This window comes from Mesoplodon bidens (assembly GCF_964165515.1).
Source record: "Mesoplodon bidens genome assembly, chromosome: 5".
NCBI classification, from domain to species: domain Eukaryota; kingdom Metazoa; phylum Chordata; class Mammalia; order Artiodactyla; family Ziphiidae; genus Mesoplodon; species Mesoplodon bidens.
The window spans coordinates 139,149,737-139,162,457 of record NC_138161.1 but is presented as its reverse complement, the minus strand read 5'-3'; the positions used below and the strand labels follow the sequence as shown (position 1 = coordinate 139,162,457).

Below are 12,721 nucleotides of genomic sequence, written 5' to 3'. Positions count from 1 at the left end.
CACATCATTAAAGTCATTCTTAAGTGAAATTGGCCTTCTTTCTTTCTTTCTTTCTTTCTTTTTACAGTGACTGTATGTCACATAGAATGCAGTCAGGTGCTACTATGGCACCAGCACTTTTATTCACCACTGGTTTTATACCAACAATGCAAATATCAACACAGGGACAAAGTCAAATAATGTCTTAGTGTTCATATGATGATGATTTTGACTTTGTGGACATAGCAGAAAGGGCCTTGGGGATCCAAGGTGTCTACAGATTACACTGTGAGAACCCCTCTTCTGGAACATCACACCCACATGAAAGAACAGAGGGCACAGGAGTTAGATTCAAAGGGTCTAGACGTCGGTCCTTGATCCACTCTTTACTATCAAAGTGACCTTGGGTGAACCAGGTAATCTCTCTGAGACTCAGTTTCCTCACCTGGAAAATAGAATCAACCCAATCTGTTGGCCAAGGGTATGCAAGAATAGGAACAAAATACATTCTAAAAATCAATTTCATTCATTCATTCATCAATTTCTTTAATTCATTCATTCATTCACTTCCCCCAGAATCTTATGGGAGGAATTAGGAGACAACTACACCAATTTCTGCTGGTGTGTCAGGAGGCGTGTTACTGCAGAGGAAAAGGTAATTGGGAGATAGAGGTAGGTGATAAGGGGCTGGAGCCATGGAAACCCCGCCACCCAGCCCCAGACACTGCAGGGACTCCTCTTCTGGTCTGGCCCCTCCAGGGGGCTCTTGGTGAAGCTGAGTTCAGCCACCTTATGCCACAGCCACTGCGAGATAGCCCCATGCTTCTGGCCCCATTTCCCCACAGAGCCCGTTGTTGGTCCCAAGTGCATGTGCATCTGTGTGTTGCACTCCCACACACAGGTCCTGGCACACTAAGTCTCCCACCCCAGAAAGCAGATTGGAAAGCAAGATTTTTTTAACATATTTTTTTGAATTTTATTTTATTTTTTATAGAGCAGGCTCTTATTAGTTATCCATTTTATACATATTAGTGTATATATGTCAATCCCAATCTCCCAATTCATCCCACCACCACCACTGCCACCGCCGCTTTCCCCCGTTGGTGTCCATATGTTTGTTCTCTACATCTGTGTCTCTATTTCTGCCCTGCAAACTGGTTCATTTGTACCATTTTTCTAGGAAAGCAAGATTTTAAAAGTGATATTGTTACTGAGTACAAGCTCCCTCTGCTCACCACATGACAGGCCAATAAATCAGGAGACAAGGTGTTGAGGAAAGGCATAGCAACTTTATTCAGAAAGCCAGGAGTCTGAGAAGTTGGCAAACTAATGTCCTAGAGTACCATCAGGGTCTGGATGCTAGATTCTTTTATAGATCAGAGATGGGGAGGAGGTGAGGAAGTAAAGTAAAAAGGCCATAAGTCTTGCAAAACATCTCCTGGTTTGGCCAGCCTAGGGGAGGGGATGTGTTAAGTTCTTCTTTCTTGCAGCCATTCACAGGTAGGCAGGGTCAGAATGTTTCTTTCCCTGTGAGCTGAACTAAGGCACTTCAGTTTAACATTTAGGCAGAGGGGCAATGTTGCCCGAGGGAGGCCATTATGTATGCCAGTAGCTATAGACAACATCGTTTTAGTGATCATAGTAACAAATAACAACAGAGAGCAAAGGTTAAAGTAAAAGAAACAGATCCAACATGGAGTCAGATTTTGTTCTTCCCTGTTACAATATTTTTTATATAGAAACCATAAGGTCTGATTTTTACTTTTAAGTACATCACCCTCCCACTATAGTGCTTTATTAGTTACAACGAATTCTAGCGACAGGCCTCACAAAAGATCGTTATAGCCCAATGTGTCATTCACAGATACTGGGAACTATAGTTTTAAATATCCTTCCTCCTCAGGATTCTATCCCAGGACATTCCTTCCACAGTCTCTCTCAACTAGCTGTGCTTTTAATTTGCTATTTGATGTGATTCTAAGTAAAGAAAAAAATTTAAATGATTAGCATAGATTTTACCATTTATTTTTATTTATTTATTTATTTTTTTTGCGGTACGCGGACCTCTCACTGTTGTGGCCTCTCCTGTTGCGGAGCACAGGCTCCGGACGCGCAGGCTCAGCAGCCATGGCTCACAGGCCCAGCTGCTCCACGGCATGTGGGATCCTCCCGGACCAGGGCACGAACCCGTGTCCCCTGCATTGGCAGGCGGACTCTCAACCACTGCACCACCAGGGAAGCCCTACAATTTATCTTTATACTGTGCAATGCCAATTTGTTTCAAATGCAAACAGAAGAGCAGTTAACTGCCATGCAGAATCTCTGAAAATTATAGCCTTTGCATGTTCTAGCTCAGGTATGCATATGTATTTAATTCTTTACCAGAGCATTGTAAAGTTTACACAAATGGTACTCGATGGTTTTCATTTCACTTCTTGATATGCGCATGTTCTACCAGCACTCTCTACATTTGACTTGCTGATAGTAAGGACGGTGTGAAAAGAAAAGGAATAATGGATTGTTTTATCTTTCCTTTTCTTCCGTGTCATCATTTTCAGCATAAGTGATTGGCTACTACAGGGAAGTAGCATAGTAAGACAGGAGAGGACAATGGTCTTCAGTTGCTTGCCTTTTCTCTGTCTTCAAAACAATTTTGGTTCAAACAGAAGGGGTAGCCTCTTGGGGCTGTCAGCTTCCTGCTTAGTGGACTCTTCACTCGTAGCTGTCATATGATCACCTTGTTCTGTCTCTGAACCCCCCTGAATGCCACCCCCCCATCCCCACATCGTGCGTCCACCATAATGCTGTGCTCGTGGTGCATTCTGAACAGTAGATATGAAGAAAGAGCAGGAACGGGGAGACATGCCTATTACACCCGTCTCCACTGCTCGGAACACGCTCCATTGTCCCATCAGCCTTCCTTTACAAAACTCAAGTTCAAAGATAAAATTATTAAGAATTTCAGCATGGTGACAGCAGAGATTTCAACCAAGCTCAGGGCCCTCTTGAGTACATGACCCCCATGTGCCTCTCAGGTCACACACCCATGAAACTGGCCCTACCCCATTGCCTCTACTCTGGCCACATCGGTCTCTGCAGTCCCATGTCCCTTCCTTCTGAGGGACACTACAGTGCGCTGCCCCCTCTGCCTGAAACTCAGTCCCCTCCCTGGTGGCCTGGATGCCTCCCTCTTTCTCTTCCTGTGATCTCAGCTGAGCCATCACATCCTTAGCTTAGACCTCCCTGCCTGACCTGTTCAGGTCAGAAGTCTCTTAGCACCAAGAAGCCCTCCTTCAATGCATGTATCACCATCGCCATCCTTCATAAAGGTAGGTGATAATCTGATTCCTCATTTCCCTCCCACACGTGACTGCCAGCAGCTTATGGGCCAGGGTTTTGTTCATCACTGTTTTGCCAGTGCTGGGTTCACAGTCCCTAATAAATATGAGGTGAGTGAATGGACAAATAAATGAATGAATGTTCTTGCAACCAGAACACACAGGTCAGATGAAGAGGTGGGATAAATGAGTGTGACATGAATTCTAGTTTTTGTTTAAAGGGGGCTAAGTCCCATCTCAGTCTGAGCTGCTGCAAACTAAGTGAGCATGGCATTGCCCTTGTGAACTTCACTGTCTCTTCTAGGAGGTAATGAGGACTTGAGGATTGGGTATCTTTATCCCTCAAGGTATACAAGTCGTGTTTTATGTGTCTCCAGCCCCAGCATGGTGCCTTGCACTTACTTACTCCATCCTCAAAAAATTCTGGTTCTATTGAGTTGAATTGAGCTGAATTGAGTTCGATGAAAATACATTGCCCTGAGGTTTACTTTTTCTTACCTTCCCCTTGTGTCTGCATTTCCCCCTCCTCTTTTGCCTTTTCCTCCTTCCTCTCCTTTCTTCTTGTTCAGGATTTCTGAGCTTTGAGAACTACTTTAGGTGTGATCAAATATCTCCAACAGAAAATTACCCTCATTTATATTTAGTTTAATTGGATTCTTCAAAGAGAAATGGTCTGGTCTGATGGGTCTTAGAACCATGGCTGTAGTTGGGCACTCCAGAGAACACCCCAGAACCAGTCTGGGCTCATTCGCTGCTAATATTCCCACATTGGCATTGATCTTGGGATAGAATCTCAAGGAAGGCATGTCAGACGTCCATCCCTTCAACCCCAGCCAATCCAGAGCAGAAATGAAACTTGAGGATGCGATGTAACCTGTTCTCCCACCCTGAAGGCTGCAGAGCTAGCCTTGTCCGAGAGGCAGTACTGGCCTGAGCAACAGTGATGGAATGGGAACCAGCCTTCTTGTTAGAGCCTGGCCCACTAGCTGTCTGTCTTGTCCATTACTCCACAACTACATGTGAGAAATGGCCAGGAGGGAATGTAGTGAAAATGGAGTGTTCATAATGAAATTGAGGATTGACGAAATAATAAAAAACAAAAGCCTAAAGGGAAAACTGGTATTGACTGACCATCTCAGAAAACATTGTCAGTAAGAGATCAGGGCACCTTTCTATATGTAAAATGGCGTGGGGACTTCCTCTCCTGAGTGAGCCTTGAGTGGGAACGTAGAATGTTACTGGAAGCAATTCCCTCGGCGGTCCTCTTAGAAGTTATGGGGCTGCTTGGAGACTCCACAGTGTTGCAGAGGGGGCATGGAGTTACGACTCAGCCATACTTGGGGTTTACACCAACTTTCGCTCTGTGACCTTGAGCAAGTAATAACTCCTTTGATCCTTTTTGTTGTTGTTGTTAATTTGTACAGATTGGTATAAAACATCTGCCTTGGAGGGTTGTTGTGATGATTAAACCAGATCACCTGGGCGGAGGTGCAAAGCTCGATGCCTGACACACAGCAGGCATGCGGCCGCGTTACCCCTTCTCCTCACGGTGCCTGTGCTTTGTGGGCAGATGCCTGGTCACCCTGAGCCTGAGGCCTCCCTTCAACTGTACACTGTAGGCACCTCATCCTGGCCGCAGCAGTGAAGCTGGGGCAATGTCAGACCAGGCTTGGGACATGTCAGGTAGATGTTCTCCCTGCGACATTATCTCCTGGGCCCTTTTACAGGTGACACAGTTGAAACCTAGAGAGTCACTATAATTTGACTAAATCAACAAGTCAGTAGTGAACCTGGAACGTGACTCAGGCCCCCGGGCTCAAGCCTGTGTTTTACTCCCCAACAGCCTATAGCTGGACACCTTGCTGCCTGTGTCATGTGACACTCACACACCCCTTTGCACTATGAAGGGTCTTTCTGGACATCTGCACGTCGTCTCTCCAACAAGCCTGTAAGCTCCCTCAACACAGGAAGAGAACGTGTCTCAAATCTTCAGTACTTTCCAGGACACTTACAACAGGGCTTACAGTCAGGGTTCAAGAAATAAACATCCATCAACTGAGATAAAGAAGATATTTTCGTGGCCTTGTGTTAATGCTGAGAAATAGCTATAATACACATGAACCCAGCTGACGGAGAGAAATGTATTCATTTCACAACATGGTCAGCTCTTTAAGAAGTTGGCTTTTCAGGCTCCACAGGGATTCTGGAACTCACATAAACTCACCCCCGCTATTTGGAGAGAATATGGCAACTCCAAGTGGTGTCCCTGTCCCCGCAGGGAAGTGGTAGGTGAGAGACGTGAAGGAGGGGGGAGGGGAGAAGGGGGAAGGGGGCTACAGCAACGCGGGGTGCTTAAACCAAGAGTAAAGGACGGAGCCAAGCAGTGCTGCTCACATGTACTGAGCAAACAGATGACCTGGGGACCCTAATTAAGTTAGCAGATGCAAACTATCATATATAGCCTGGGTAAACAAGGTCCTACTATAAAGCACAGGGAACTATATCCAATATCCTGGGATAAACTATATAGAAAAGAATATAAGGGCTTCCCTTGTGGAGCAGTGGTTGAGGGTCCACCTGCCGATGCAGGGGACACGGGTTCGTGCCCCGGTCCGGGAAGATCCCACATGCCGCGGAGCGGCTGGGCCTGTGAGCCATGGCCTCGGAGCCTGCGCGTCCAGAGCCTGTGCTCCGCAACAGGAGGGGCCCCAACAGTGAGAGGCCCACGTACCGCAAAAAAAAAAAAAAAAAAAAGAGAATATACATATATATATATATATATATATATATATATATAATCAAATCACTTTGCTGTACAGCAAAAATTAACACAATATTGTAAATCAACTATACTTCAAGAAAAAAAAAAGACATCATGGACACACCAGAAAAAAAAAAAGATGCATATAACTGACTCAGGAGGTCCAGGTGGGACCTGGGAGTCTGTATTCCTAACAAGCTCCCCAGGGATGCCCAGGCCGCTGCTTCACAGGGCACACTTTGAAGACTCAAGGATGTTGTCACAAAACAAAAGACAGTGAAAGCTTTAGCCTTTTTCTCCTTTCCTCTGCAGTCATTTGTCTTTTGACCGTGGGCAAATTCCTTAATCTCATACTGGGCAGAGGGCAAGCGAGAAACCTCCTGGGAAAAGCGGCAAACTGAGATATCAGCCAGCTCCCCTGCTTGATGACCACCCACACACCCCACTTTTTCTGCCGGGTACACCGGATGGGGCACATTTCAGTTTTACCATCCAGGACATGAATGTGTTGGTCTGAGTCTCTAAAGGCTGGTTCTGCTTTGACAATTTTCTGCGTGGAGGAAATGGTCTGGTTTTGGGTTTGCAAATCTGGTCCAGTCGAAGCTCTGTGTTCAGTGTGGCCGTTCTCAGGATCCCCGCTCTCTGCCTTCCATCCTCCTGCAGGGGAAATCTGTGCATTCAAGATCCATGGCCAGGAGCTACCCTTCGAGGCTGTGGTGCTCAACAAGACGTCGGGAGAGGGCCGGCTCCGCGCCAGGAGCCCCATCGATTGTGAACTGCAGAAGGAGTACACGTTCATCATCCAGGCCTACGACTGTGGCACGGGGTCCCAGGAGACGGCCTGGAAGAAATCGCACAAGTGAGTGACCTGATGGAGCTCCCTGGACCCCTCCCACCCCTGCCCGCCCATCTCCGTTCACACGCTGCTCTTCAGATATGCATGTGCAGTGGTCACACCGTGCTGCTCCAGCCTGCCCGACTGCTGGCCAGGTCCCCAGGCCCCTAGAAAGGAGCCCCCCAACACGGGCCTCCTTCTAACCCTAGAATACTCCACCCCTCTGCTTCCCATGAAGATACTCCTATTTTACCGTCAGGACTGAGTTCAGATGTCACTTCCTCTGGGAAGCCTTCTGTCAGCCAGCCCATCCCTGCAGACCTCGTTGGGACTTTCCCTGGATTTCTGCCAGGCCATGTGCTTCTCTCCATCACAGCACTTTTCATTTGAGGTTGTAACTCTCAAATAGTTTAGCTCAGCCCCTAACCCAGAGTAAGAGTGGTTCAATTCTTACTGGATGGAGTGAATGAATAGCAGAGGGAATGAGGAGATGATCTAGAGGAAATGCGTTGCCTAAAGCTGGGTAACTAGGAAGGTCAGAGAAGAGGAGGCACCTCTCTGGGGTGGATTCATCTCAGAGGATCGGGGCAAGGACAGGTAAAGGGGTCTCATTGGGAGGGCGGACAGAGCCCTTAGACAACAGCCACCCCGACTGTCTTGTGGTTTCTCTACTCTCCTGACCTTGGGACCTGGGTCAGCACCTGGGGGAGGTGTGGGAGGATGGTGTGATTCTTTCTTTACCGCCATCCCTTCCTTCCCGTGTGTGGTCCTAGGGCCGTGGTCCATATCCAGGTGAAGGACGTCAATGAGTTTGCTCCCACCTTCAAAGAGCCGTCCTACAAGGCTGTCGTGACAGAGGGCAAGATCTACGACAGCATCTTGCAGGTGGAGGCTGTCGACGAGGACTGCTCCCCGCAGTACAGCCAGATTTGCAACTATGAAATCGTCACAACTGATGTGCCTTTTGCCATCGACAGAAACGGTGAGTGTCCTGAGAGGACCCCGGCGAATGGAAGCAGGGAAACAGCTCCACCCCCAACCCCTTTGAAGGCCAAGTGAGGGCTCTGAATGCACTTGGCAGGTGACGCCTCCCTTGCTATCCCTGATGTAGGCTGTGAAACCCAGAACTCAGCCCTGCGCTAGAAGGGATGACCGTACGTAATCAGCAGCCCGGCCAGGTCTAAAACACCCCAGGAACCTCCTCAGTGAATAGTCTATAGAACTCACATTTGGATACTGAAGACAGGTTGGTTTTCTGGTAGAATTTTCCTGCCGTCATCCAGATGTGAGCCATGCCATCAACTCAGCCACATCTGAGTTTCCTGTATAACAAGTGTAACATTAGCCACACCACAGCAATCTGCTCCCAGACAAGAGAGAAGCTAAAAGAGAAGGCGGAGATTTTGGAAACACCATCCAAGCTATAGATCCATTCAGGAATCTTTAAAGCTCTTGCCAAGGGTTTGTGAGAACTTCCACCCCAGTGAGAATGAGGAATGAAAGACCCCTCCCACCACACTCCACTCTCAAACTAAACTTACTGAACTGAAAATAATCCTAGAAAGCCATGTGGATATTTCCCCATCACCATTATTAAAAAACTCATTGCAGTGTAAACACCACAGCCAGAGGCCCAATCAACTCAGCCCAATTTAACTGTAATTCTCAATAACTTGATATTAATCAAGTATACTGTTTCATTATTAGCATGAGTGTGTGGGTGTACATACATTATCCTCACTTTGTTTCAAATAGGATTTAACTGCTCAATGATGGGGAAGTTGCAAAACCTGAGGCTCATCCACGCCACACATGTTTATTAAGTGTCAGGCACAGTGCTGGGCACTGGGAATAGAGATAGAGGGGAAGTCAAAACAGACGTGGGCCTGCCCACATGGAGCTTACCATCTAGCAAAAAAAAATCTAAATAAAAAAAGTCAGGCAGCGTCAAGGGTGAGGGTGGTGCACAAAGCGTGCCATGAACCAGGGTTAGGCAGAGAATTAGCCCTCAGCCTCCTGGTAGCCAATGCCTAGAGGGAAATACCATCGGTCACCTGCTCACGAATCTTCAGTGCTTCCCGTGTTCCTTGATGTTGAGCCCAGGGAGAAACTTACCCTATGACAGAGTCTTCTGCATCCTGAGAATTGCAGCAGATTCCATAGGGCATGGAGGCCAAGGAGACACCCTCATCCTTGGTCTCCTGCAGTTTATGATCTGTCTCAGAAGATGAAACCACTATTCATCAAACAGACAAAATGGTAATGAGGACGTTTCCTTAAAAGATGCTCAAACACGTGGCCAGTGTCAGTTATACACCTGGACATCACTAGATGCTAAGTGTGTAGGACACAAGATCAAAGCATGAGAAAGCAAAGGAGAAAATACTGGACTTTAAAGTTTAGTTCAGGACAAAGAAGCAGGTAAGTTCAATTAGAAGAACTGCTCCTGATAGCTTTTCCTACAGGCCCTATGAAGTGGCTGGCCTGTCCCCACCACACAGACATACATGACACACGCACGCACACACACGCCACTCTACAAAATATAAAACAACTGCTTTGTATGTTTCTGGTCCCCTATGCTCAGCTGTGCCGTCTATGTCCACAAGAGCTGTGGAACTTGGAGAGTGACAAGTCCTTGCTGAAGAGCTAGACTGGACATGGGGGAGGGTATCTGGAACAAGTGGTCAAGCTGCCCTTGGCCTCCTGCCTTAGTTCTGGAGAGCCACGACCTGGGAGAGAGGAGATGCACGTTCCTTCACCTGAGGGTAAACTGCCCCAGTCATGAAGATAATTACTCACCTTGATGAGCCATTTCACTAACACATGCCAATTTATTTACCTAGCTGTCTCATTAAAAGTGAGTAATGGTCCTTTGCCAGGCCTTTGCCTCCAGCCGTTGGTTACAGCCTGAGATGAAGAGGAGAGCCAGGCACTCCGGGGAGCGTGCCCCCCTCCCCGCCCACCCCACCCATGGCCCCATGGCCAGGTTTACAAAAGCAGTTCTCAAGTAATGAAGGCAGGACCTAAGGGCAGACGCAGAAGCAGCTCTCATTCTAATGAGCTTCCCAGTTGGCCCTTATCCATCACTTCTCCCAGTGACCTTCCCAGCTCCTTGAAGAAGTTCTTTGCATGCACATTAGAAAAATGTGCATGGCTTTCTTGGCTTCCCTGGTGGCGCAGTGGTTAAGAATCCAAGTGCCAATGCAGGCAACACGGTTCCAGCCCTGGCCCGGGAAGATTCCACATGCTGCAGAGCAGCTAAGCCTGGCGCACCACAACTACTGAGCCCACGCACCACAACTACTGAAGCCCGCACACCTAGAGCCCATGCTCCACAACAAGAGAAGCCACTGCAATGAGAAGCCCACACGCCACAACAAAGAGTAGCCCCGGCTCGCCACACCTAGAGAAAGCCCGTGCACAGCAACGAAGACCCAACGCAGCCGAAAATAAAATAAAATAAATTAATTTAAAAAAAAAAAAGAAAGAGTACTGTTGAGTTGGGCTCCACTCATTCAGGCCCCAGGACTTTTTCTTTTAACGCAAGACTCAACCTCTTCCAACCAGAAGTCTTCGGGCTCCCTTCCCTTGAGTTCCTCCCCTGAAAAATCATTCACTTGTGGGGAAAATAATACAATTGTCACAGAAGCAAAAAGGATGGCTGTTTCTGATCTTTCAAAATGTTTTTAAATGTGTGACTTAGCCAAACACGACTCTTCCCTCTACAACCATCCGTGAAAATATTGTACTCTGATGCTTCAAATCCTGTGCTCTGAAACCCATTCTCCCATGCGTGAAGTTGGTGGTGGTGGAGAAAGTAAAGTAGTTTCTCAGTTTCATTAAGACTTCTTACAGCAGGGAGCTGGTGTAAATTGAACCAAGGATTGCGGGCTCATGGGTTTATTTTTATTTTTCTACCGCCATCAGTAGTGTTTGGTCTGCTGAATGTCACAGGGACAGTAAACCCTGAGCCTTCCTCTTCTACGAAGTGTATCTTTTGAGAGCCATTTAACTTTAAAGAAAGTTAAAACCTTTTGTTCAAAATTCAATTTGATGTTGCTGAAACATACTTCTCGTGGTCCTATTACAGTGCTTCCACCTGGCAGAGGTCCTCCCCTGTGGTGGCTCTAACCACGAACTAATTTATTAACAGAAGCCACAGGGAATGTTACCAACCCCAGAGTGAGCTGTTCCAGATGTGCTTGGGGCCCCCGAGCTGAGACCAAAACAAATATTTGGAGAAAAAGGAAAGGGATTCTGAACATCTGCCACAAGGCCAAAGATACAGCAAACACATTTTTATTCAGAGATTCTTGACTGGCTTTGTTAAAGGAAACTTGACTTCCAATCACTGGCTGCAGTTGCATTTTTAGAAACAGTCCAGAGCAGATAACAGAAGAAATGATTCCAATTCTTGGTCCAATGTCTTGGGCAACTTCGTACCCCCTGACCCTCCACACCCTTACATATGCTCACATTCATAGCACCTGCTCATGGCCTCGTGCTGAGTATTGTCTTACTCATATTGAGTGATGGGGGGATGGATTTTTCCTATCTTTAACCCATGATGTGGCTTTTCTAATTTCCTGAACTTTCTTGGGTTAGTCACTGTTGTCTCAATTTGCATGAACAATATACATCAGTTGGAATGGAAGGAAGCTCATTCAAAAGTTTCCCCTTAGTTTTGATGAAACATAAAAATATACCTGAGTCACACAGACATAGAGAACAGACTTGTGGTTGCCAAGGGGGTTGTTTGGGATTAGCCGATGCAAACTAGTATTACATAGGATGGATGAACAAGGTCCTACAGTATAGCACAGGGAAGTATATTCAATATCCTGTGATAAATCATAATGGAAAAGAATATGAAAAAGAATGTATATATATATATAAATGAATCAGTTTGCTGTACAGCAGAAATTAACACAGCATTGTAAATCAACTATACTTCAATAATTTTTTTTTCATTTTAACAAAGGAGCACAAAAATGAAATATATATACCTGAGTCAGCCATTCCATGTTTGTGTATTTGCTTGTTGGTTTATTTGGGGTTTATTTGTTTTTTTTAACATCTTTATTGGAGTGTAATTGCTTTACAATGGTGTGTTCGTTTCTGCTTTATAACAAAGTGAATCAGTTATACATATACATATGTCCCCATATCTCTTCCCTCTTGCGTCTCCCTCCCTCCCATCCTCCCTATCCCACCCCTCTAGGTGGTCACAGAGCACCGAGCTGACCTCCCTGTGCTCTGCGGCTGCTTCCCACTAGCTATTTTACGTTTGGTAGTGTATATATGTCCATGCCGCTCTCTCACTTCGTCCCAGCTTACCCTTCCCCCTCCCCGTGTCCTCAAGTCCATTCTCTATGCCTGTGTCTTTATTCCTGTCCTGCCCCTAGGTTCATCAGAACCATTGTTTTTTTACTTTAATCTTTTTTTGGTTTTATTTTGTTCTTTTTTTGGTAACCTCTTTATCGGAGTCTAATCGCTTTACAATGGTGTGTTCGTTTCTGCTGTATAACAAAGTGAATCAGCTGTACGTATACATCTGTCCCCATCTCTCCTCCCTCTTGCGTCTCCCTCCCTATCCCACCCTCCCCGTCCCACCCCTCCAGGCGGTCACAGAGCACCGCGCTGCTCTCCCTGTGCTGTGCGGCTGCTCCCCCTAGCTACCGGTTTCACGTTTGGTGGAGCGTCCGTCCGTCCGTCCACGCCGCTCCCTTGATTTCGCGTCTGGCCAACGAGGATGATATCATTTGAATTCTCATTTGCTGTCAGCTCCACCACTGAAAACAAAAA

General features: G+C 46.6%; 1 protein-coding gene across 1 annotated transcript in view; it reads left to right on the top strand.

Annotated features, from left to right (window-relative positions):
- Positions 1-12,721, top strand: part of CLSTN2 (calsyntenin 2) — a 628,388-nt gene that overhangs the window by 476,811 nt on the left and 138,856 nt on the right. Inside the window, exons 3-4 of the mRNA XM_081235450.1 lie at positions 6,742-6,937; positions 7,687-7,895. Of these exons, the coding sequence (XP_081091576.1) occupies positions 6,742-6,937; positions 7,687-7,895 (405 nt within the window). The remainder of the gene's footprint in view (positions 1-6,741; positions 6,938-7,686; positions 7,896-12,721) is intronic.